This window comes from Mirounga angustirostris, unplaced genomic scaffold, assembly GCF_029215605.1.
Source record: "Mirounga angustirostris isolate CCGP_5_RB_7025 unplaced genomic scaffold, mMirAng1.0.hap1 SCAF_6, whole genome shotgun sequence".
In the NCBI taxonomy this organism is placed as follows: domain Eukaryota; kingdom Metazoa; phylum Chordata; class Mammalia; order Carnivora; family Phocidae; genus Mirounga; species Mirounga angustirostris.
In genome coordinates this window covers 4,961,743-4,987,703 of record NW_026991714.1, presented here as the reverse complement: position 1 = coordinate 4,987,703, position 25,961 = coordinate 4,961,743, and the positions used below count along the sequence as shown (strand labels likewise).

The 25,961-nt window shown below is 44.6% G+C and overlaps 1 protein-coding gene across 2 annotated transcripts in view; it reads left to right on the top strand.

Annotated features, from left to right (window-relative positions):
- The window catches only part of SLAMF6 (SLAM family member 6), a 33,481-nt gene extending 9,204 nt beyond the window's left edge, over positions 1-24,277 (top strand). The window contains exons 2-8 of one of the 2 annotated variants that reach the window (XM_064593780.1): positions 14,210-14,542; positions 18,470-18,730; positions 19,174-19,302; positions 19,544-19,582; positions 20,703-20,782; positions 22,370-22,444; positions 22,817-24,276. In XM_064593780.1, the coding sequence (XP_064449850.1) occupies positions 14,210-14,542; positions 18,470-18,730; positions 19,174-19,302; positions 19,544-19,582; positions 20,703-20,782; positions 22,370-22,444; positions 22,817-22,864 (965 nt within the window). In that variant the 3' untranslated portion in view covers positions 22,865-24,276. Of the gene's footprint in view, positions 1-14,209; positions 14,543-18,469; positions 18,731-19,173; positions 19,583-20,702; positions 20,783-22,369; positions 22,445-22,816 lie in introns of both variants that reach the window. The other variant, XM_064593779.1, reaches the window with a different exon arrangement.
- Positions 24,278-25,961: the final 1,684 nt, after the last annotated feature.

Below are 25,961 nucleotides of genomic sequence, written 5' to 3'. Positions count from 1 at the left end.
GAGGGAGAAGCAGGCTCCCAAGGATCAGGGAGCCCGATGCGGGACTCGATCCCAGGACCCTGAGATCATGACCTGAGCCGAAGGCAGACGCTTAACCATCTGAGCCACCCAGGCGCCCACCACCCCTGGTGCAGGTGACTTTCCCACTCCAGAGTCGGGGATCCAAGGCACCACCCCTTCTAGTTTTTGTGTTTTTTTTTTTTAAAGATTTTTTTTTTTTTAATTCATGAGAGACAGAGCGAGAGAGAAAGGCAGAGGGAGAAGCAGGCTCCCAAGGAGCAGGGAGCCCGATGCGGGACTCGATCCCAGGACCCTGGGATCATGACCTGAGCCGAAGGCAGACGCTTAACCATCTGAGCCACCCAGGCGCCCACCACCCCTTCTAGTTTTAAAGAAGAATGCATGGCCAACAGTCCTAGGTGGGGCCCTGTGCATATTGGGTGTGGTTGATCCTGGGGTGACCCACTTTTCCATGGGAGGTGCACCCAAAGGCCAGGTTTGTTGGGTGAAGCCTGATTTCAGTAGGTAGGGGGAGGCAAAAGTGGCAAAAGGACACTTGCTGAGCGCGTTGGAGATGAATTACACGCTCAATGGCCAGAGAAAACTCCGGGTCTGGTGGTGAGGAGGAGTGAGGGCCTTCAGGAAAGAGCCTCCTGTAAGTCGTTCTGAATGGGCTAGATTTTGGTTTACTCTTTGGGGCGGCTCTTACCCTGGTGGGAGCTATTGGTAATAATTTTCAACAGTTTTGCTGTTTCTGGACACAACTTCACCAGGGTCTTTTCCAGAAGATTCTTTTAGCTCCTCCCGGTTTTCTAGAGGACTGAGGTCTCCAGGCACAGAGTGTAGCCTCCATTTGATGTCCAAAGCTTTGGCTACCACAGAAATGACCTTTGATATGAAAGCCGACCCATTATCACTTTGTAGTGACCTTGGTAACCCAAATCAGGGAAATCCCTCTTTTTCTTTCTTTTTAATTTTTTTGAGAAAGAGAGAAATGCGAGCGGGGGGGGCGGTGAGAGGGGTGAGGGGGTGAGGGGGGTGGGCAGGGACCGAGGGAGAAGGAGAGAGAGAATCCCAAGCAGGCTCCACGCTCAGTGTGGAGCCCGATGTGGGGCTCGATCTCACGACCCTGAGATCATGCCCTGAGCCGAAATCAAGAGTCGGATGCTTAACCAACAGAGCCACCCAGGCGTCCCAGGAGATATCTCTTTTGATAAGGCCTTTGGTACTTAATTTGCCCTTTCTGTCCTACAGGGAGAGGCCTCCATCCATCCAGTGAATGTATCTACAAATACCAAGAGGTATTTGAAACCCAGGTGCTGCTGGCATAACAGTAAAATCCACTTGCCAGTCCTCCCTGGGTGCTGCCCCCCAGTCCGAGTTGCCGTGGCTAAAGGGGGTACCAGAGGCCTGGCTTGTATATTATTTGACTGACAGTAGACACACCGGTTTGCTCGTCTTTTAATAATCTCTCTCATCCCTGGAATATTTATAAGCTTTGTTAACCACAGGCATAAAGCTTCTTGGCCATAATGCGTTGCATCATGTGCACTCTTAGAAACCCCCCAGACAGTTTGTTGGGTGCCTGGACTTTCTCACTGCTCTTTGTCATCCAGTCTCCGATTATCAGGGACCACGGGGAGCCCATCTTTGCTGCCTCCTCTGTTTCATCTCGGGAGTAGGTGGGGGTGGACTGATAAAGGGGCAAAGAAGGGATTAATGGCCTCTGCAAACTCTCCCCTGATCTAGCAGAACTTTCCGTGCCTGCGTCAGCCAAACGACCTCCCGGTATTATTTCCGGAATTTCCTTTCTGGTGGCATTTACAGCAAATGCCCCCTGCCACCTGTGGGGGCTTCTGCCCTGCTTCCAGCAGCCTATGGATTTCTTTGCCATATCTGATTTCTTTATTTCCAGCATTTGAGAACCCTCTTCCTTTCCATATGGTTCCATGAGAGTGGATTACAGGGAAGGTGTATTTAGAATCAGGGTGAATAGGTACCAGTTGATCTTGACCCGACCCTAAAGCTCTGCTTAGCACAATTATGTCTGCTTTTTGGGTGAGGAGCCTGGGGCCAGCCTCTTAGCCTCCACAAGAGTGTTTAGGGACACACACACAACCTGCCCGTCTTGCCCATTTCCTGTGAAATCGCTGCCGCCTACAAACCAGCCTTCCTCTGCATTGGACAGGGCTCCACTTTGGACATCTCTGGGACTAGAGTACACTTGATCCGTTACTTCTGGGCAACTGTGGGTAGTAGGTGGATCAAGATCAGGAAGTGGGGTGGCTGGGTTGAAAGTGTGGCATGGGGTCTAGCTGCATGGCCAGACATCGCAGTAGTCTGTGCCGGGATAACCACAGAGGTCCTTCGGTTTCCAACAGACCAGAGACCAGGTGTGGGGTCCAGACTGTTGTGGGCTGACCTGTAGTTTTTCTCTGCCTTTTTGATCGAAAGGCATGTGGCTCAGGCAGGGAGTCCAACCGTTTAGAGAAATAAGCTACCGTTCTCTTCAAGGGCCCAGCATTTGGGTTAACACCCCCCATAGCCACTTCTTGTCTTTCATGTACATATAAATCAAATGGCTTTTCAAAGCCTGGTAATGCTAAGGATGGGGCTTCCGAAAGGAGGGCTTTAAGTCTATTGAAATCTTGATCACATGCTTCATCCCACTCAAACAGGTAGGTCTCAGGTCCCCGAAGCTTATCATAAAGGGATTTCACGATTAGCCCAAAGTTAGGAACACGGATGTGGCAAAACCCAGACATTCCCCAAATCCCCCGCAATTGCTTGTGGGTCCTTGGTGGGTCTGGCTGACATATTGCTCTTTCTTTCTTGAGGAAGACCTTGTTGCCCCCTTAGAAATAATAAGCCCCAAGCATTTTACAGTTTCCTTAGAGATTTGAGCCTTTTCTTTTGATACCTTATATCCCTTGCTAACTAGAACATTTAACATGAATACAATATTTTTGTCAGAATATCTTGAGTGAGGCTGGCTATTGGAATACCATCCGCACGTTGCATGAGAGTACTCTCTTCTAGAGTTAACTCTTACAGCTTGTTCTGGGATTTCTCCAGAGAGAGTGGGGGAATTTTTTAAATCCCTGAGGTAAACCAGTCCAGCAGTATTGTTTTCTTGGGGGGCTGACGCCTTCCCACTCAAAGGCAAATAATTCTTGGGATTCAGAATCTAGTGGGGAGCAGAAAAAGATCTTTAAATCTAACACAGTGTAATATTTACTATTACTTGGCAAATAGACTAACAGGGTATACAGATTGAATACTATAGGATGTACATTAATGAGTAGCCTCATTAACAGCTTGGAGGCTTTGAGCAAATCTGTTCCTTGCTCCCTGGCTTTTTAACGGGTAAGCTGGGGTATTGCATGGGGATCTGCACGGCCTGGTCAACCCTTGCTCCAAGAATCTATTTATTACCCAGAAGATCCCTTTTATAGCTTCCAGTTTTTTGTTTTTTTTTTTAATATTTTATTTACTTGACAGAGAGAGACACAGCGAGAGAGGGAACACAAGCAGGGGGAGTGGCAGAGGGAGAAGCAGGCTTCCCGCGGAGCAGGGAGCCCGATGTGGGGCTCGATCCCAGGACCCCGGGATCATGACCTGAGCCAAAGGCAGCCGCTTAACTGACTGAGCCACCCAGGCGCCCCGATTATAGCTTCCAGTTTTAAGGGGTGTTGCCTTACCCCAGGCCAATGATCAATCTGTTTTGGTTTTTTTTTTTAAGATTTTATTTATTTGTCAGAGAGGGAGAGAGAGCACAAGCAGGGGGAGTGGCAGAGGGAGAAGCAGGCTCCCTGCCGAGCCGGGAGCCCGATGTGGGACTCGATCCCAGGACCCTGGGACCATGACCTGAGCTGAAGGCAGACGCTTAACCGACTGAGCCACCCAGGTGTACGATCGATCTGTTTTAATTCCACCATCACGGGTGTGGCACTGCGGGCACATCCCAGTTGTCCTGGTGCTCAGACGTCCAGGTTAAGCTGGCTTCAGACACTGGCAGACTATGGAGTAGAGCCGTGAGTTTAGCTCCCCAGGACCTGGACACTTGGGTCTCTATCCTGTCCTGCTCCCAACTGATTACGGCTCCCAGTTTGGATAAAATGTCTCCTCCTGGAAGAGGAACAGGACATTCTGGTGCCTAAAGAAAAGAGTGCTTTCGTCATGTTGACCCGATGCCACAGGTCAGAGTCTCCAGAAATCTTTTGGTTTCTCCTCTTCCCGAGACTCCTTTTATACTACATTTTGGGTTAGAAAGGCTACCCTTTTTTTGGGTGCTCAACACAGAGAAAGCGGCTCCAGTATTGAGCAAAAATTCAACCAACTCTCCTCCCCACTGCGAGGGTCACCAGGGCTCCTCGTGGGAAGTGAGGATCTGGTCATCTGAAGCTGGCCTGGGGGCCCCACGGCCCCGTCACATCCCATCTTCGCTGAGGGGCAGCTGGGATGATTCAGTTTTGCCCATCCTCCTTTTGGGGACTGTGTGAGCAATTCTGTTTCCATTGCCCTTCCTGTTTACAGTAAGCACCCTGAGTGTAACCCAACTCTGTCAGCGACCTCTTGATCCCACGGGTGGGGGAGCGGGGGGGGGGCACGGGCGGGGTGGGAACTCTCACCCACGATGTCTTCCTTCCTGACCCTGGGTTACCTCCAGGCTGATAGTCTTTCAGCCCCTTCTCTGGCTTTTGCCACCACCACAGACTTTTCTTCTGCCTTTAGGAGGATGGTTAGTAAAGCTTGGATGTCCACCCAGACTGGACTGTGTATAGAAAATATACAGTAAATTTATAAATTCAACTGGATCAGCTCATAGTCCCCTGGTGTGCCTGCCAGTTGCACAGGTCTGATGTTGAAAAGAGGACACGCACATTAATGAGACGTCTGTGACCGTGAGGGACCTGTCTAAATGGGAATATTCCAACCCCAGGCTGGAAGCGGGTCCCTAATCTAGTAGTGCTATCTGGTAAGGGAGGAGACATCGGGGACTGCTTGGGGAGGTGTTAATGGGAAATCAGGGGTTAGCACTGATGGGGCTGGAGGAATTGGGGTCTGGGTGTCACTAAGGATCTGGATACCAAGGAAATAAGGCAGAGGTTTATTATGACTTAATGGCTGACTTGGAACTGTAGAAGGGATTTGAGGCAAGTGGTTCTAGCTTTATGTCTTCTGACTTAAAGGAATAGTTCTTCATCAGATTTAATATGGGAAGTAGTTTTGAAGTTTTAGGTTCCACCTTTATCTTACAAATTTTACATTTCCTTTGTAAATCTTCATTTCGATATAGTTGCATAAAGCATTGAACATATGGGATCTCTTCCCATTTTCTTACTTTTCTACAAAATAGTTTTAATTGCAATGTGACATTGAATTTTAAAGTTCTGTTTCCTGGCCACTTTTCTCCATCCCCTACAGTATATTGTTGCCAGGCTATGTTGCAAAAGGAGATCACTTGCTTTTGAGTCCAGGGGGAGTATCCAAAAGCCTTCCAGTTCTGGAGGCTACAGCCCGCGGGCTTTCCCTCGGAATAGACCTTGTCCCGTGTTCTGGGAATTTTCCTTAGAGTCTTCTAACCTGCAAAGATAGCTTACAGTGAGTAGCAATGATACAAATGTCACACCATCTCGCTCACAGAATATTTAGGACTCCAGTGGCTTGTCCTTAAGAAAAAAAGCTAGAGAAAGAAAGTGCCCCAGTGTCTTCTTAAAAGACGTTTGGAGACTGCCAAAGACTCTGGGGTGTCTTTCTTATCAGTTAGTAAAAGGGAAGGTAAACCAGAGAACCGGGGATCCCTACTTACAGATTGCCAGGAAAGAAAAGAAAGGAAGGACAAGGTACATTAGGCCAAGCAGCCAGGGTGGTGATCCAAACAGTCAGCAACAGTCTATTGTGTATAAACATTTGACACAGATATTAGATCAGCGAGGACGGAGATGTCTGGCAATCTCCCAGACTCTAAGCACTGGATACCAGAACAACAGTGTCCAGAGTCCCTGACAGAGGGACCAGCCAAATTTACCCTCTGACTAGTCTTTAAAGGAATGCTCCCATTTCACCAGGAGCATCCAAGCCTCCTGAAGACCCAGGTTATGCCATCTTCCTGTTTTTCCCGATTTACTCAGACTTTGGGAGACAACTCTAATTTACCTCTAAAAGCTGTGCTGTCGACCCAGCTTATGCCAGCAGAGATCATTTTGAGTAAACATACTCAGTGTGGCCGCTGGATTTCAGGGGAGGTCTCAATGCTGGTGGTGGTAATAGGCACCAAAGAGGGAGAGCCCCACGAGGAATCCGCACCTGGCGCATCCCCAGGAGCTTGAATGGGTTAGCCCAGGACCAGCTGCCACTGCCCTCCGCTCTGCCTGTTGGAAACCAGGGAACTGGAGGGCAGAACCTCAGAAGGGCAAGACTCCCATCTGAGTCACCAGAATTTGTTACTGGACCAATGTAGGTCGGGTCTGGGGTGAGTTATAGAGAGAGACTACACCAGCTGAAGTTGCCTTATGAAGTCTTCTTTATTTGCAGCAAATAAAGAGAACATGGAGAATAATTTCCAAAGCTGTGACTCCCCAAACAGGAGTAAGCAGGCTCCTTTTTTTTCTCTTTTTTAAGTCAATTTTTTAAAATTCAAGTATAATTAACATACAGTGTTACATTAGTTTTAGGTGTGTAATCTAGTGATTCAACAATTATATGCATTACTCAGTGTTCGTCATGATGAGTGTATTCTTAATCCCCTTCACTTATTTTACCCCACCCCCACCCCCACCCACCTCCCTCCTGGCAACCAGCTGTTTGTTCTCTATAGTTAAGAGTCGGCTTTTTGGTTTCTCTCTTTTTTCTTTGTTTGTTTTGTTCCTTAAATTCCACATAGGAGTGAGACCATATGGCATTTGTCTTTCTCTGCCTGACTTATTTCACTTAGCATTATACCCTCTAGATCATCCATGTTGTTGCAAATGGCAAGATTTCATTCTTTTTTTATGGCTGAATAATATTCCATTGTGTGCGTACCACATCTTCTTAATCCATTCATCTATGGATGGACACTTAGGTTGCTTCTGTATCATGGCTATGGTAAATAATGCTGCAATAAAAGATATAGGGGTGCCTATATCTTTTAAAATTAGTGTTCTTATTTTCTTTAGGTAAATACCCAGTGGTGAAATTACTGGATCATATAATTTTATTTTTAATTTTTTGAGGAACCTCCATACTGTTTCCCACAGCAGCTACACCAATTTGCATTACCACCAACAGCGCAGGAGGGCTCCTTTTTCTCCACAACCTTACCAACACTTGTTATTTCTTGTGCTTTTGATTTTAACCCTTCTGACAGATGTGAGGTGATATCTCATTGTGGTTTTGATTTGCATTTCCCTGATGGCAAGTGATGTTGAGCACTTTTTCCATCTTCCTGTTGGCCATTTGGATGTCTTCTTTGGAGAAACATCTGTTCATGTCTTCTGTTCATTTTTTAATTGGATTATTTGTTTTGGGGCTGTTGGGTTATATAAGTTCTTTATATATTTTGGATGCTAACCCTTTATCGGATATATCATTTGCAAATATCTTCTCCCATTTGGTAGGTTGTCTTTTTGTTTTGTTGATGGTTTCCTTCACTGTGCAAAAGCTTTTTATTTTGGTATAGTCCCAGTCATTTAATTTTACTTTTGTTTGCCTTGCCAAAGGAGACATATTTAGAAAAATGTTTCTATGGCTGATGTCAAAGAGATTACTGCTTGTGTTTTCTTCTAGGAATTTTATGGTTTCATGTCTCACATTTAGGTCTTTAATTCATTTTGAGTTTATTTTTGTGTATGCTGTAAGGAAGTGGTCCAGTGTCATTATTTTGCATGTAGCTGTCCAGTTTTCCCAACACCATTTGTTGAAGAGACTGTCTTTTCCCCATTGTATATTCTTGCTTCCTTTGTTGAAGATTAATTGACCATATAACTGGCTTTATTTCTGGGCTCTCTATTCTGTTCCATTGATCTATGTGTCTTTTTTATGCCATTGTCATACTGTTTTGATTGCTACAGCTTTGTAGTATATCTTGAAATCTGAAATTGTGATTCCTCCAACTTTGTTCTTCTTTTTCAGGATTGCTTTGGTATTCCGGGTTTTTTGTGGTTCCATACAAATTCTAGGATTTTTTTGTCCTAGTTCTATGAAAAATGCTGTTAGTACTTTTGCATAGAGATTGCATTAAATTTGAAGATAAGCAGGCTCCTCTCATTGGAGTCTGGGATGAATATGCAGAGGGGAGTTCCTCCTCATTGCATGTAATGGGCAGGCATAGAGTTGCTCATGCACACTCAGAAAACATGCCTATACATACATTGTATGTTATGCTAATGAGGCTTATGCTTTCCAAGGGCAGGGATTTTAACATTATGATGAAGCTGAGGTAACCATTGGGCACTTTATGAATCATCTCCCCAGGCATGTCCTGGGATCGGGGGGGGGGGGCGGGGGGATCCTACTCAAAATATTTCTTTTCCTGTTCCAGCAATTCTTTAGCTTGTTTCTAAAAGATAAAATTGATAGCTAGGCAAAAGCTTTGAGGAATTTCTTGAGTTGTGGGGTTCTTCTCACTGGTGACAAAATCACATCACCTGGGCTCTGAAGCAGCTCTCCTTGTGTCCAATGTCTCACAGAAGGGCTTTGGAACATTTTCTGTAACCTCTGTCCTTCACCTTCCCAAGCTAAGTGCCTCCAGCCTTTTTCTTTTTTCCTAGACATTCAGGGGACTCTACCTTACACTTCTCCACCTTCTTCCACTTTGTCTCTTTTTCTGTCACAGACTCCTTTCTCGTCCCCCTGTACCCAAGCAAACTCCCCACAAATAAAAGCAGAGGCAAACAGGTATTTGAGCTCATCCTTGAAGGATAACTAGGAGCTTACCAGGTGGAAAAGGCAAGGAAGGGCATTTCAGGCAAAAGGAACAACAGAGCAGAGAAAGACCAGGGCATTTTTGGAAGAATCACAAATAATTGAGCTCTGGGAACCTCTTGTTTTTATTCAGAACTCTGCTACAATGTTATCTCCCCTGTGAAGTGTTCCCTGACAACCCCCATCTCTGCTGGCCCCTGATGCTCACTTCTTTGTCCCACAGAGCACACACCTCTATTGATTCAACATTTATTGAGCTAGAAAGTGTGCTAGGTCCTAGGGATATAGAGTAATAAGCACAATCCCTATCTTCAAGATTCTGGAAAAGAGAGGAAAACAATCTCATAATTACAACAAAAAGAAAGAAGGACTTAGTATTGAGTGCACTAGGTACAAGGCAATGCAGAGGTGAGCCCCATCCTAGTTCAAGGGCTAGTTCCCTGCCCCAAAACTACTCCCTTACCTGCTGGGCTCCTCTTCCACATGGTGGGCCCAGAGGACCAGCATTTCCTATTCCCGTTTCCAATCTTCAGCCTGGAAGTTGGTTCATAAAAGGGATCTAAGACATATGGTCTGAATGCTATGATTTCTAAGGCTTCATTCACTGAATTAACATAGAACTAAGCAAATAGTAGAAAGAATTACTTGTTAAATGCATAATTGCAATCTATAAAAACAAAGGAGACTTCAAGGAATGTGCTAGGCAGGGAGGCAACAGTTCCTGGGAAGTCCTTGGGCCCCAGGGTATGCCAAGACTCCTTACAAAAGAGAAACTGTTCCTTAATATCCTGAACAGAGAACCTCAAAGAGAAAAAATGAAGTGTCCTCATCAAATACTCATTGGATGAATAGTACGTGCCTACAATGTGCCAAGCATTGTTTGAGAGTGATCACAACAATGAAAAAGACACAAATTTCTTTGCTCTCATGGAGCTTACATTCTAGTGGAAGGGAGAGAGAATTAAAAAAAAAATTCAAACTATAAAGTATGCTAGATGGTAAGCATCATGGAGAAAAATAAATTCAAAGGCAGCTGAATGTACAAGGGTCGGAATGCAAGCTGGTGCAGCCACTCTGGAAAACAGTATGGAGGTTCCTCAAAAAGTTAAAAATAGAGCTACCCTATGACCCAGCAATTGCACTACTGCCTATTTACCCCAAAGATACAAATGTGGTGATCAGAAGGAGCACATGCACCCAATGTTTATAGCAGCAATGTCCACAATAGCCAAACTGTGGAAAGAGCCCAGATGTCCATCGACAGATGAGTGGATAAAGAAGATATGGTGTGTGTGTGTGTGTGTGTGTGTAACATTATATATAGTAAGATATGGTATATATATGGAATATTATATATATATAAAAAATATATACATGGACTATTATAACTCAGCCATCAAAAACAATGAAATCTTGCCATTTGCAATGATGTGGATGAAACTAGAGGGTATTATGCTAAGGGAAATAAGTCAGTCAGAGAAAGACAAATATCATACGATTTCATTCATATGTGGAATTTAAGAAACAAAACAGATGATCATGGGGGAAGGGAGGGAAAAATAAAATAAGACAAAATCAGCGAGGGAGACAAACCGTAAGAGACTCATAACTCTAGGAAACAAACTGAAAGTTGCTGGAGGGGCGGTGGGTGGGGGATGGGTTAACTGGGTGACAGACATTAAGGAGGGCACTTGATGTAATGAGCACTGGGTGTTATATGCAACTGATAAATCACTAAATTCTACCCCTGAAACTAATAATACAGTATATGGGAACTAAACTGAATTTAAATTTCAAAAAAGGGCAGCTGAATGTATAAGGATGAGTGTTGGTGATGAGGGAAGAGTGATCCTCTCTGAGAGGGAATCTGTGCATTAAATATTTTTGGAGATGAAAAAATGAGCCACATGCACACCTGGGAGAAATGCTTCCAGACAGAGGGAACTGCAAGTATACAAGCCCCAGTCTATTCAAGAAATAGCCAGGCCAGCATAGTTCGAGCAAAGCAAACCAGTCTGGAGAGAGTAAGGGGAAATTAGGTCAGAGAGATAAAAATGAGCAAATCATTTTGGTCCTTATAAGCCATTGTAACTGTTTTGGTTTGGCTTGGTTTTTGTTGTTGCTCTAACATTTTTAACTGAAATATAACACACAGTGACTCTTTCCATATTTTGGGTATTGTGGACATTGCTGCTATAAACATTAGGATGCAGGTGCCCCTTTGAATCACTATGTTGGTATCCTTTGGATAAATACCTAGGAGTACGATTTGTATCTTTTGGATAAATACCTAGGAGTACGAATACCTAGGATAAATACCCTGGGTCATAGGGTAGTTCTATTTTTAACTTTTTGAGGAACCTCCATATTGTTTTCCAGAGTGGCTGCACGAGCTTGCATTCCCACCAACAGTGTAGGAGGGTTCCCCTTTCTCTGCATCCTTGCCAACATCTGTCATGTCCTGACTTGTTCATTTTAACCATTCTGACTGGTGTGAGGTGGTATCTCATTGTGATTTTGATTTGTATATCCCTGATGGCGAATGATGTTGAGCATCTTTTCATGGGTCTGTTGGCCCATTTGGATGTCTTCTTTGGGGAAATGTCTGTTCATGTCTTCTGCCCATTTTTTGACTAGATTATTTGTTTTTTGGGTGTTGAGTTTGATAAGTTCTTTACAGATTTTGGATACTAGCCCTTTATCTGATAAGACACTTGCAAATATCTTCTCCCATTCTGTGGGTTGTCTTTTGGTTTTGTCAACTGTTTCCTTTGCTGTGCAAAAGCTTTTTATCTTGATGAAGTCCCAATATGTCATTTTTGCTTTTGTTACCCTTGCCTTTGAAGACATGTCTAGCAAGAAATTGCTGTAGCTGAGGTTGAAGAGGTTGCTGCCTGTATTCTCCTCTAGGATTTTGATGGATTCTTGTCTCACATTTAGGTCTTTTATCCATTTTGAGTTTATTTTTGTGTATAGTGTAAGAAAATGGTCCAATTTCATTCTTCTGCAAGGTGTCCATTGACAGATGAATGGATAAAGAAGATGTGGTATATATACACGATGGAAAATTACTCAGCCATCAAAAAATGAAATCTTACCATTTGCAATGACGTGGGTGGAGCTAGAGGGTTTTGTGATAAGGGAAATAAGTCACTCAGAGAAAAACAATTATCAAATGATTTCATTCATATGTGGAATTTAAGAAACAAAACAGATGATCATAAGGGAAGGGGGGGAAAGTAAAATAAGACAAAGTCAGAGAAGGAGACAAACTATAAGACTCTTAACTCTAGGAAACAAACTGAGCGTTTCTGGAGGGGAGGTGGGTGGGGAATGGGCTAACTGGATGATGGGCATTAAGGAGGGCACTTGATGTAATGAGCACTGGGTGTTATATGCAACTGATGAATCACTAAACTCTACCTCTGAAACTAATAATACACTATATGTCAATTAATTGAATTTAAATTTTAAAAAAGAAAGGAAATATAACACACAGCGAGAAAACTGTACAAATCCTAAGTGTGAACTCAATGAATTATCATAAAATGACTAAATCTGTGTATCCAGACACAGGTCAAGACATTAGCAGCACCCCAGAATTCCCCATTTATGCTCCCTCCTACCTGCTCTCTCCCTCCTTCTCAAAGGTGACCACTGTAGTGACTTCTAGCAGCAGATTTGTTTTGCCTGTTTTTAAACTTTCAATAAATGGAATCAGTTATAAAAATAAAAGCAAAATAAATCTCTGCTCAAGATTTTGCTTATGATATTCACCCATGTGGTTCCTAGAGGGTAGAAGGATTAAGACGACAAATAAGGGCACATTAAACTCCTGATGGGAAAGATGTGGCACAGAGGGCTATTGCTTGCGGTGTGTCTGTGCCCAGCTTCCACAGTCCAGGAAGGAGAGAGCAAACATGAGCTCACCCAGGAGCTAGCTGAGTGTCAGGATCTCAAGAGATATTTCCTCCCTGCTCAGATCCTCTCCTGAGAAGTAAGAGATCTGGACAGGGCTGGGGTCATGGCTGCAATTACTTCTTCACTGATTCACTCAAACATTTCCAGATCCTACTTCATGTCGGGCACAATGCTGAGATACAAAGATAATTAAGACATGGTCAGTTAGACAAACGAGTTAATAGGACTACAAAATGGTATGGTAAGTGCTAAGTATTTGCAAAGGATGCTAAGGAAGCATCTTTTTAAAGAATCATTGTGACAATTTCACCTCTTTTGCTCAAACATTAATGGCCCTGAGATAAGCTCATGAGAATATCGCCATTATCTGTCCCTTTGAAATTATATTTATTACTTTTTTTAAAAAGCCTTATTTATTTATTTTAGATATATAGAGAGAGTGTGTGTGAGCAGGGCAAGGAGCAGAGGCAGAGGCAGAGGGAGAGAATCCTCAAGCAGACTGCCTGCTGAGCACAGAGCCTGATGTGGGGTTCGATCCCATGACTCTGAGATCATGACCTGAGCCAAAATCAACAGTCAGACGCTTAACCAACTGAACCACCCAGGCGCTCTTTATATTTATTACTTTTATATTTATCAGTTTTATCTCCTCAACTAGACTATAATCTTTTTGAGAATAGAAAAGATATCTTCTGCTATCATAAGAAGAGCACAAAGTAGCTGAAGTCAGAAGAGTTGGGTTTGAATCCTGACTCGTATTCTTTAGCTGGACAACCCTGGGAAAATGAATTAAACTTCTATGCCTCAGTTCTTTTATCTATAAATGGAGATAGTAATATTCATCCTAGCTGCCTCCTAGAATTATAACAACATCAAAGGAAATAATGAATAAGAAGAGCTGTAAATTCTTATTCTCAGTTCTCTAAACCCCACAAAACTACTATGTTGAGCGTAGTAGGTAATCAGTAAGTGTTGAGCTTTCACTAAACTTCATCAGCGAAGACTTGTGGTTTTTGGAGCCTAAGCCAGGGAGTGGATGCAGTTCCCTGTTCCCCTCTACCTTATGCCCAGAGAACTCAGAAGCTGGAGTCAGGTATTGTGGCCATGACCCAGGAGTGACCGGCAAGTGTGGGAGGGTGGACTGGGCCAGAACCATCTGGGCCAATGACCCATTACCCAAGAACGCCACACATTTTGTTGGGTTGGAACCTCTGTGATTGTCCATCTCAACACTTCTCCTAACCCCTGTCTCTCTTCCTCCTATCTCTGGGCTTCAGTATCAGAAGGCTCTAACAGACGGGCAGAGTTAGGGGAAAGGGTGTGGGAAGCAGGGAGTGGGCAGAGGGGGATGGTTATAGCTGTTTCCCTTCTGTGCTTACAGGGAACACAGCTTCACAAGACGGCTCAAACCCACTGACAGTGAATGGGGTTCTGGGGGAGTCGGTAACTCTTTCCCTGAAGCTTCCTGTACATCAGGATATTGAGTCCATCACCTGGCTTCACAATGGAAAATCTATCCACTTCATATTGCCAAAAGCTGCTCCGGATTCGCGGATCTTGGTGACTGATCCAAAACGGAAAGATCGACTGCAACTGATGGAGAACTACTCCTTACAACTCAGCAACTTGGCAACGGCAGATGCAGGACTTTACTGTGCCCAGATAACCACACAGACCTCCACAGAGTTTTCCTACTACACTCTGCAGGTCTTCAGTGAGTCAAAGCGTGGGGTTTAATTGTGTATGGACTGAAAGGTGTTACAGATGTCAAATCCTATGTGACAGCAAGTGTAGCCTAGTGGTTAAGAACATGGCATTCGCGGTCAGACTGAGGTCTGGCAGAAAAGCAAGTCGATGGCTCGGCCAGTTAGTGGCAGAGCAGAGAATAGAACATAAGTCTTGCGACTCCTGGCCTCAAATCACATCACACTCGCTCACACACTAAAATATTCCCTCTTGACCTGAAATGTACTGGAAGGAACAGAGGTGAAGTCGCTATGACTCTGTTTCCTTGTGCATTCCCTGTATCTGTAGTATATTCTTCACAAGAGCTCCATGAGGCAGGTACCACCCTTACTCCCAAGGCCTCGGGTCAGTCCCAGCAACCTGCCTACGGTCATGGAGACAGTAAGTGGGAGAGTGACATGTACCTGACATGAGACCTCCCTTTACACAAAGGCCAGTCTGACCCCATGGAGTGATCAGTGTACAGGACAGAACTCTACCTAGAAAGTGCTCTGTAAGGATGAGCTGATAATAAGAAAGATCTTTTCTATCAAGGTTATTTAACTTCTTTTTTATAAAGATTTTATTTATTTGTCAGAGAGAGAAAGAGCACAAGCATGGGTGAGAGGCAGAGGGAGAGGGAGAAGCTCCCTGCTCAGCAGGGAGCCCGTTGTGGGACTCGATCTCAGGACCCTCGGATCATGACCTGAGCAGAAGGCAGATGCTTAACCAACTGAGCCACTCAACATTATTTAATTTCTAACACTACTTTTTCCAGATGGCTCATGTCCTCAACATAAAATTATGGAAACCATGAGACAGCTTCTGAGTCAGTATTAGAAAAAAAAAAAAAATCCTTCTAGCAATCAGTGATGTTCAGAGATGCCATGAATGGCTTTAAGATAATTCCTTGGTGGGAATGTTGTACAGGAGATTCAAGCATTAAATTGGCAACTTTAAAGGCCACCAAGATTCTATAATTCTTATCTACTCCAGAATCCATGGTATCTAAAATTCACCCAGAGTCCTTTGAGTTAACACTTGGAATCCAAAAAAAGCACTTAAGTTAAAATAAAATGTCACCACAAATAGGTTACGTGTGAACCTCTAGAATCCCCTGAATATTTGGTGGATTTACCATGTTAGATTGGTCAGAGTCATGTCCCTAAAAGAATAGGACACAGAACAGGTAAATATGAAGGGAAAGAAAGATTGTTTAGAAAAGTCTGCAACAGGAATTCCGAGCAAAGGGGCAGAATCGCCCTGGGGCAGTTCATTAGTGTCTGGAGGCCTCCAAAACAAAACACCACAAATTTGATGGCTTAAAACAACAGAAATTTTATTCTCTCACAATTCCAGAGGCCAAATGTCCAAAAGCAAGGTGTGGGCAGGGCTGCATTCCCTCTGGAGGCCCTAGAGGGCAATCTTCCAGCTTCTGGGTGCTGTTGGCATTCCTTGGTGTTTGTTGGTCTATGATAGCATCACGCCAGTCTCTGCCTCCTCCTTTCCCTGTGTGATCTCCTCTTCTGTCTCAAATATCTGCTTTCTTCTTACAAGGACACTTGTCATTGGATTTGGGGCCCACCCAGATAATCCAGAATCATCTCCTCATCTCACTTAATTACATCGGCAAAGACCCTTTTCCAAATAAGATTCTGGGAATTAGGACATGGGGATATCTTTTGGCCGAGGGGTGGGGGGTGTCATCATTCAACCCACTACAGGCAGGATCACTCAGTGTACCAGGATCATCAAGGCACAGCGAGGACACTGGAGAGAAGAGAGACATCCAGTCAAAAGTCTGAGAATAGACCCCATATCAGGCTCCATCATACTTGTTGAGACAATGTTCTTCTGCCATTCTTCAGAAGACCAAGCATGACTTCTTCTGCAATAATCATACTCCCCAGGTTCAATGCCAATCCCTTCTCAGGGCCTTTTGGTATCAAGAGTGCCAGGGAACAGGGGTGAGTTCTAAATGGGGTGGTCATAATAGGCCTCACTGAGTAAATAACATTTGGGAGCCAAGACCTCTTGGAGGTGAGGGAGTGAGCCACGCAGATATTTGAAAGAAGAGCCATCCAGCATAGGCATTCCCTGTGCCCAGCATGCTCAAAGAGCACCAAGGAGGTCCAACACCAAGGAGCAGAGTGAGGGGAGAGTAATAGGAAACAAGGTCAGTAAAGAAATAGGGGCCACATCTGGTAAGGCTCTGAGAGCCATCACAGGGACTTTGCGTTCTACTCTGTGAGACTGAGAACCATCAGAGGGTTTTGTAGAGCAGTAATATGATTTGACTGACTTGCTTAACGCATCCCTTTGACTGCTCTGTTAAGAATAGGCTCCAGGGGACAGTAGTCGAAGTCAATTACCGATTAGGCCACTGTGACAATCCAAGCAAGAGATGCTGCTGCTTTGCCCAAGGGTGGTAGCAGTAGAGGTAAGGAGAAGGGGTTGGACCCTGGATATATTTTGGAGGTAAAGTCACCAGGATATCCTGATATGGTATAAGATGAAGAGGTAAGTCAGTCAGCTCCAGGGCTTTTGGCCTGAGTGTCTGGAAAGGCGATTATCAACGAGGGTGTTGAAGGCTATGCACTGAGCAGGCTTGAGAGAGAAAAACAGGAATCCTTTTGAACATGTTGAGTTTGAGATACACATTATATCCAAGTGGAAATGTCACGTAGGCAGTTTTATACTCACTAAGTGGAAAAAGGCAACAAGATAGATTTTTGAGGTCAGCCATGGACACAGGTTGACGGAATGTGGCATTCATGCCAAATATTTGCCATTGCTGCACTAGGCATTGTCTCAGTTAATCCTCATAATTCCCTAAGAGGTTGGTATTATTGCCCAGGTTTACAGATAAGGAAACTGAGGCTTGCAGAGATTAAAAACGTACCCGTGGTCATGTAACCAGTGACAAAGCCATGAGTCTAACCCAGGTCTTCCTAACTCCAAATCCAACACTTGCCATTACACGAAATCTCCTTTCTGTCAACATATGTCCCACGTGCTAGTCTATTAACAAAGCTTAGAGCATCCCTCAATCTCTTCCCACCAACAGTGGGAGTCATTCAGTTCTCCATTGGCCACTGTTACCCTCAGGCCAAGTCCAGGTCAGCGGCCTTTTCTGTACCACTCCCATGTCCCCGTTGATTCAAAGCTACTGACATCTTAATAGCCAGTATTTTCTGGTCTCTGCTCTCAGGAATTTCTACAGCAGATGTTCTCTTACATGCCTGAATGTATTGTACTTCTTTGCTTGCTCCTTCAGTTTCACTCCTTTCCCTGGTTTTTCAGTTCTCAACATTTCCCTTTCTGACTTGCTGGCATTCCATATCAGAGTCTCTTTTTCATCATGGGAACCAGCATCTGATACAATGAGGCCCAGGATTCCTGCAGATTTGTGAGAAATACAGTTCCTCAAGGACGTTAAGCTTTTATCTTCTATTCCAGCTAGGGGATTCTGATGGTTGAGAAAACAAGGTTCTTGAGTCTGATCTACTGGTTTCTGCCCTGGCTAAGGTAGAGTTGACCCTCAGCTGAGTTCCCAAACGTCTTTACACGAGGCCAGTGTACAAGGCTAGAAAGGACACCAGGAACAAACTGGGGTCCAGAAAGTAAATCGAGCAGCCCAGAATCATCTAACTAGGTGGTGGCTACCCTGGTGTGTCCCTACCACTTCTCCCTCTGGCTACTCTGTCTTATGCTGATGCCCTTCATCATTTGGCCACCCCAGACCTTGGTGCCATCAATTAGGCAATAGGGGCCGACTTAGTTACAGACGACACATACCATAACACACAGTAGAGTGTTGGGTGGAATACAGAAACATTCTGTGGCGGGAATGATATTTTTCAGAGTGCTGAGCCAAGGCGTTTGTTCTTAGTTCAGGTCTTCTCTCTGCATGCAGGACGACTGAGGAACTTACAAATTGCCAATCACACGTGGCTGTCTGAGATTGGGACCTGTGAGATCCACCTGACCTGCTCTGTAGAGAATTCAAATGACACCTTCTTAAGGTGGCAGGTTGTAGGAAACACGTTTATAAATGAAGCAAACCTCACTATTTCCTGGGACCCCAGGAATTCCAGTGAACAGAAGTTCACCTGCGTAGCTGAGAATACTGTCAGCAATATATCCTTCTCTGTCTCCACCCAGAGTCTCTGCGAAGGTAACAGTCTGTCTCAGGTCCCTCTGAGAGCCTTGAGCAGCTGTGGGGTGTGGTGTGTCCCTCCTGCCCAAAGTGATTCCCCAGAACAGTGGCCCAGTGGGAGGCAGCCAAACCCTTCTGGGAGAGGACAGACACTCCTGCAGCTCTGTGCCTCTCACTACCTCCAGAGGCCTCTCCTCCCTCTCCCTCTCTCTCCCTCCCTCCCCCAACCCTTCCTCCAGCCCACTCAGAGCCCAGGAGCAAAGTCCTTGGGGAGTCAGAACTGCTCCCCATTCTGGCTCTACCATGCTCCTGTCCTGTCTGCCACATGGACTCCCACTCTCAGAAAATCTACCCAGAGCCAGGGCCCAGCCAGCCCCCAAAGGTGGCCTAGAAGAGGCTCAGTGGAGGCTCTAAGGAAAGCACTACCTGCTTCAAGTGCAACTTCTTTTTTCTTTTTTCAGGTGTTTTGAATATGAAAAATCACCCTGATACCAAATGGATTATAATTGTGGTTGTGGTTACTTTGATATGTATAGTCATCACTGTGGGGTTACTTGTTTGGAGGAAAAAAGATTGTTTGTGGAAGACAGGTAAAGGGAGGGAGGATGGTCCACTGGGACAACCCCTGGGATGTGACCACACACCTGCTAATTTCCCAAGGAGGGTGGGTCCTACTGGAAAATGCATGACCAAGCCTCAAGGCCTGACTGCCCTTCCCCTTCAGCACCGCCCCCCATATCCTCTAGAGAGACACCTGTGGGTGTGGGGTAGGGTGTGGGAGCCACTTTCACTACACTCACAAATCTCAATTTCCCCGATTTTATTTTTCAGGCATCTTTCATTTTTCTACTCCACAAACCCAGAGTCCTGGTGAGCTTGCAGACTCTTAGCTCCCAATCATAAAACAGAAGGGGAGAACCTAATGGAGGAGGAAAAGGGCTGGAGAGGGCTGGATAATGAGAGAGGAGGGGGTCTGAATGTCATTACTCAGATGGACCAGATGGTGCAAAAGGAGACGACCTGTAACTATGCATGTCTGTCCCCTCTGGGACCTAACGGGTCCCTTACAAGCATGCAAACCAGTCACTCACCCAGTTTCTTGGAGTGAGATCAGGGTCATTTCCCACCCTGCTGATGAGAAACTGGGAGCCAGCAAAAGGTTCATGGCCTGTTCATTATCAACCAACAACTCCAGGGCAGGGACAGGTTTAGAGCATCAAAGGTCCAAAGACAAACTTCCTGACCCCATCACTCTTTCAGCCAAGACCTGAACATTGAGTAGACCCAGTCCAAAAAGAAAGTATGATTTAGAGACAGGAACACAGGCTCTGGCTTCAGACTGGTTGTGAGTCTCACTTCATGGGTGAGAAATAAACGACATGGTGTGTAGAAGATGAACATGAGGTTCAGAGTCAGAAGGCAGGCATCCAAGTTCCTGTTCCATCACTTCCTGTTTGACTTTGTGCCAAGTTAATTGAAATTTCTGAGCCTCCAGTTTCTCATCTATAATATAATATAATATAATATAATATAATATAATATAATATAACATAATATAAATCTAGAGTATAATCATCCATAGTATAACCATCTATAGTATAATCATTTATAATATAATATGAGAAGTTTAATAATATTATATATGTGACATAATTTGGCTCCATTACGCTTGCCAACAAGGTTCTCTAGCCCTTGTGCAGGCAGTGCTATTTGGTCTCGGGAGCTCCCTGGCCCAATGTAAATCCAGAGGGAGACTCTGAAGCTTTAGGATACCTCTAGACCACACACCCCCGAGTGATGAGGTCAGAAATAGAGTACATGGCTGAGAAGGTTCTGGTTCAACCCAGAACTTCAAAGACTGTCAAAAATGAATGAACCCTAGGGAAGGGGATTGCCTTGAACAACTGCCTCTTTGGAGCCAAAAAGTGCCCTGGTGTAGGCCAAGGTCCCAGGAGACCAGGACACTGACCGTGCCTTCCTGTGTTAACAGCAGAGACCATAAGGAACTTAGATTATGTCTCCGTCTCTCCAGGGAACACCGTGTATGCTTGTGTCACTCATCCAAACAGGGTGAGTCCTTTCAGCTTTATACTCCATCATTGGTATGATTTTTATAGTCTTTATTCACAAACTTGTCACCACAATCATCTGACTAATCCAGTGACACACACCTTTGAGGAGAGGAGGGGCAGTGGCAGAAGCTAGGATGTTGTATGTGGGACATAGCTAGCCCCCAGGGCTCAAGCCCCGTGGTGTGTTTGCTCATACCCTTCTTTACATGGTCCTCTAACTGCGTGATGCATCAGTAAGTCTTGTCCCTTTTCAGCTTAATTACAAGCTACCTGAAGTGAAAATTACGTCTTCTTCCCTCTTCCCTGAGCACAATGTGCAGTAAATACTTGCTGAATGGAACAGACTCTCATGTAAGTCTGAGAGTTTCCAGAGCAGACAATTCTGTAGCAGGGGATTTCTCACCCTGGATGTAGTGGAAATGGGGGAACTCAGAAGCAGTCTCTCAAGAGGGGAAGTGGGGCAAGGATTTGCAAGAGTAGAAGACAGTAAAGGCATGAACAGCCTTCAACCCTCCCTTCCCCCCCGCAACATAACAGATGGCCTTGGTCAGCCACCAGGAACTCCTCTGCCACACATCAGCAATTTCCCACCACCCCCAAAGTAAAGCACCTGCAGGTGAACATTTCTAGATAATACCATACATCTTCTGAAAAGTAAGTCAAGATAACTCAGCATTTACCAACTCATGGAAGCAACGATCCAGCTAGAAATCTTAGATTCCCCAAGTGAATGTCCCTTCACACAGCCCCTCGCAGTTACTTACAAGGTAGGCTCCATGAAGAGAGGTAACAGGAAGGGGTATTCTTAGTTGTTCAAATGTTTCTATTGCCTTTCCAGTTCCCTTTTGAAGACTAGATGAATCACCCTCAACAAACAAATAAATTAGTCTCCAGCAAATTTGCTAACTTCTTCTTTAGCAAAAATTATACTTTGGAGAGTTCCAGAGGTTTTGATAAATAACCTAAATATTCCTTAATTAGTTTTAAATGTCAAACTTATGAACACGGGGGACTTCTGCTGTTGTTGCTGTACTTTGTATTCCAAGTAGAACCATTCTTGAGACTGGGTGTTCCTCCTACTTATCAGTTCCCCAGGTATGAGGAGAACGCGATGGCATGAGAACGAGGCAATTCGAGTCAAGGGACAAACTTGAAGCAGGCAATATCTCCAGTCATAGCTAGTAAAGATCTAAGACAAAAGATCCAATACTTCTGTACACTTCTAGTATAGAAGTCAGTTCTTAAAATGGAGGAAGGAGAGTAGAGTCGGATGCAGGAAACAATGCTTCCTTTTCTTCACACCACCTGCCAACAAGGTCGCCCCTCTGTCCCTGTCTGGGTCTTGAGCCACTGGTTTGCTGGGGTGTTGTGCTTCCGTGTGGGCCTCAGGAAATGTCACTAAACTTCTCAGGTTGGAGAGCTAGTGGTGTTTGTCTCCAGCTCCTCTGGCTACACAGTCTCTAGCCTTTTCCTCCTGAAGAACTTTGACATCATCCTTCTATATCGCATTGTCTTCCCCCAGAATATATCTACGCATGAATATCTCTTCGTCCGTGTGAGCCAAATGTATGATTATTTTTTACAGCAAACAAATATCCTAACACCTGTGAAAAGCAGTGATTTCTCCACCATTTATTCCACAGTTCATCAGTACAAAGAGGTAAGCCCGTGATTGTCCCCTGTTCTCACATCTTACCTCTCTCCCCAGACTTGTAACTTTACAAATAAAGTACAAGTAAAGGGGCCATTCTATAGATGCACAAATACCAGCAGGATATAGAAAGCCTCAGGACATCACCAAAACATATCCAAGAAGTTATCTTGTATTTTAGGATCACCACCCATAACTAAGTTTTCAACGTACTTGAATTTAATGAGATTTTTTTAATTCAATTTTTAATTTAACTTTGCCTTAGCTATCAATATCCTTATCTGCCAGTTAGTGCTCTCCAGACCTTCTCTATAGCCATGAGAGGTAGCCTGAGGCTCTGGTCCCTACTAACCTACTTCATTTTCCTCTTTTTTCCATTAGCGTATACCTATTTCTTCCAGGACAGCTGCCCTTGACAACGTCATCTAAATTGCTGAGAGGTCTCAAAAGGAACTCAGGAATGACACAGCTTCTCCTGATCTCATGGGAGAGAACACAGCTTGGTTTCTGCCTAGCAACAGAATTCGAATATTTAGGATTATCACTTCCAGTTCTTTGGACTAGAACCTGCTCAAGTACGTCAGACATCTAAGGAACAACATCATTTCCAGCATGTGATCCAAATAACATTTTCTAATCTGCTCCAGGCCAAAACATGCTTCCATGAACAAGCCTGGGCATTGACTTTCTCTTTGGCAGCTGATGGGGTTGTGCTTGACAGAGAGTTATAATTCAGAAGACAGCCACTCCTCTCCTTTTAGAAAGGAGCAGGATTGTGATTCACTGGGAGAGAGTACAGTGTATTTGTTATGTATGTTGTCTCTGGAATTGGATGGGCCTTGTCCCAAATCCTCACACATCACTTACTAGACCTACCTCCTGGGACATGTTCTGGAACCTCTGATGTCTGGTCTCCTAGACTGAAAAATGGGGATCAGCCTGTTACTCAAGCCAGGAATCGGAGTTAGCCTTGACTTCAGCTGTTCCATCACCAGGCCCTTTGGACTCTACCTCCAAATACGTATCTTAGACTGACCCACTTCTCTCCAAAACTTTAACCTCCACCCTATATTAACCCGTCATCATGTCCAACCTGGAATACGACAGTAAGCTCCAAACAGATTTTCCCAATTTTTGTTCTTATCTCCCTCCAATCCATTCTCTAAAAGACAGCCGGAGTAATATTTTTAATATAAACCAGATCCTTCACTTGTCTGCTTAAAACTGACCCTGCAAGACATCCCAGGCACTCCAGAAAGAAACTGAGTCTCTGTGGTTCTGGATGGCCTGGCCCATCTGCAGCCTCAGCCACCATGTCTCCCTCCCACCCCTCTCTGATTTGGCTTCTCTGATTCTTTTTCAGCCCCTCCATCAGAGGAGAGAGTTTGCTCACATCTGCCTCAAGACCCTTCTCTGCCTGCCTGGTTCCTCCCTACTCTACAGGTCCCAATGCACATATGTCATTCTCCAAGAAAGACCTTCAGACCACTGTAACTGAAGTGGATCCCCCTGTTATTCTGTCACACCTTCCATGTCATTTACATTGTGCCGTTAAATATTTATTGGTATTTAATGTCTGTTTCTCCTATTCTACTGTACACTCTCCAGGAACAGGGACCATGACGATTTTATCTCTGTATCCGGAGCATCTAGCACATAGAAAATGTTCAACAAATACTTTTTAATAAATAAATGAACATGTAGTGGAGTTTTGTGAGAATTAAAGACGCTGTGCCTGCAGCCCTTTGCGTGGGGCATAGCACATGAGAGAGCTCGGTAAGTGTGAGCATCACTGTGGCATTATGACGTTGCATTCCTCCCAAACCAACAGAATCTTCTCACAAACCCTCAGCACAAGAAAGGAGGAAGGATGCATCCTCTGTCACCTGGTTCCACATCACTTCCTACCTTTTATCTCTGCTCAGATTTCAAAATTTCATTCTTTTATCCCCAGGGAAGAGTTCTCTGATTTTTTTGTGTGAGTTTGAGATCTTTAAACAAATTGTTTTTCAACACTTTATTGAGGTATGATCGACATACAAAAAGCTGCCTGTACTTAATGCACACAACTTAATGAGTTTGGAGATAAGTATACATTTGTGAAACCATGACCACAATCAGTACTATAAACATACCTGGCACCACAAGATGTTTCCTCTAACCCCTCTCTTTTTTTTAATTTTTAGTTTTTTGTGTGATAGGAACACTTAAGACCTATCCTATCGGCAGATTTTTAGGTATACAATACAATATTGTTAATGATAGGCACTATGATGCACTGTGCATCTCTGGGACTTATTCCTCATGCATGACTGAAATTGCATGCCCTTTCTCCCTACTCTGCAGAGCCAGGCTAAGTGCTGAGTCACCAGTCCAACTTCCCCAGAGCAGTACGCAGACATGCCAGGATAATGGCTGTAAGCTTCATTATTCTCCTTCCCTGCCGAAGGAGCAGTCCGGGGTTATGTGCCTTCTCCCAATCCTGCAGAGCCAAGCCAGCTTCTGGGTTCCTGTGCTGTTTGTAGGGCATGCATGAACGCGGGGCAATGGGGCGCCATCTGCAGGGGCGGACCCAGGCCAGCTGCTGGGGTCCACCAGTGGGCCAGCTGATTGGCAGGGTCCATGGGATGGTTTTGGAGATCCACGTGTCAGTTGCTGTGAGCCCCAGCCCCTTTTCTTTGTCCTTAGCTGCCCCTCAGTGAGGCAGAAAGGCAAACACCCTAAGCATTCTGGGGAACAGGAGCAAGTCTCTCAGGCCCGTTTGTAAAGGCTGGGGAAGCAGGACACTCATTTCACTTTCTGTGTCTCCTGTGGGAGGAACAACAGACTGAGGGAGTCTCTCTAAGCCTTGAGCTGTGCCAGCCTGGGGAGTAGGTGATGTAAGTAAAGTCAAACTGTTCTCACCCTTAGCAATGTGGCTGTTCTCAGATTTTGTGCTCCTCTGGGGTGCTAAGACCTCTCAACTAGACCCTGGAACTCTCGTAAAAGTATATTTGTCCACGAATGGCTGTTAAATCCATCTTCCTGTGGGAGGGCAAGGGCTGGGCCCTCTTATTCCACCATCTAGCTGATATGACTCTAATACATCTTTTTTCAATGTGTCTTTTCTGATCACAAAAATAAATACATGCTCATTATGTGGAATTCAAACATTCCACAAACAAAAATCCCCTATAATCCCCAAGATAACTACCACAAATGGTTCCCTATTAAAAAACAACTTTTTTACCAGAATGAAATATTTTTTAGAATTTTTTTTTTTTTTTTTTTTTTTTTTTTGCTTAAGAATATCTCTTAAGGGGCCTGTGGCTGGCTCAGTCGGTGAAACCTTCAACTCTTGATCTCAGAGTTGTGGGTTCCAGCCCCACACTGAGTGTGGAGATTACTTAAAATTTTTCTTAAAACTTTTTTTTTTAAGATTTTATTTATTTTAGAGAGAGAGTGTGTTGTGTGAGCAGGGGAAGAGCAGAGGGAGAAGGAGAGGGAGACCATTTCCAGCAGACTCCCTGCTGAGCACAGAGCCTGA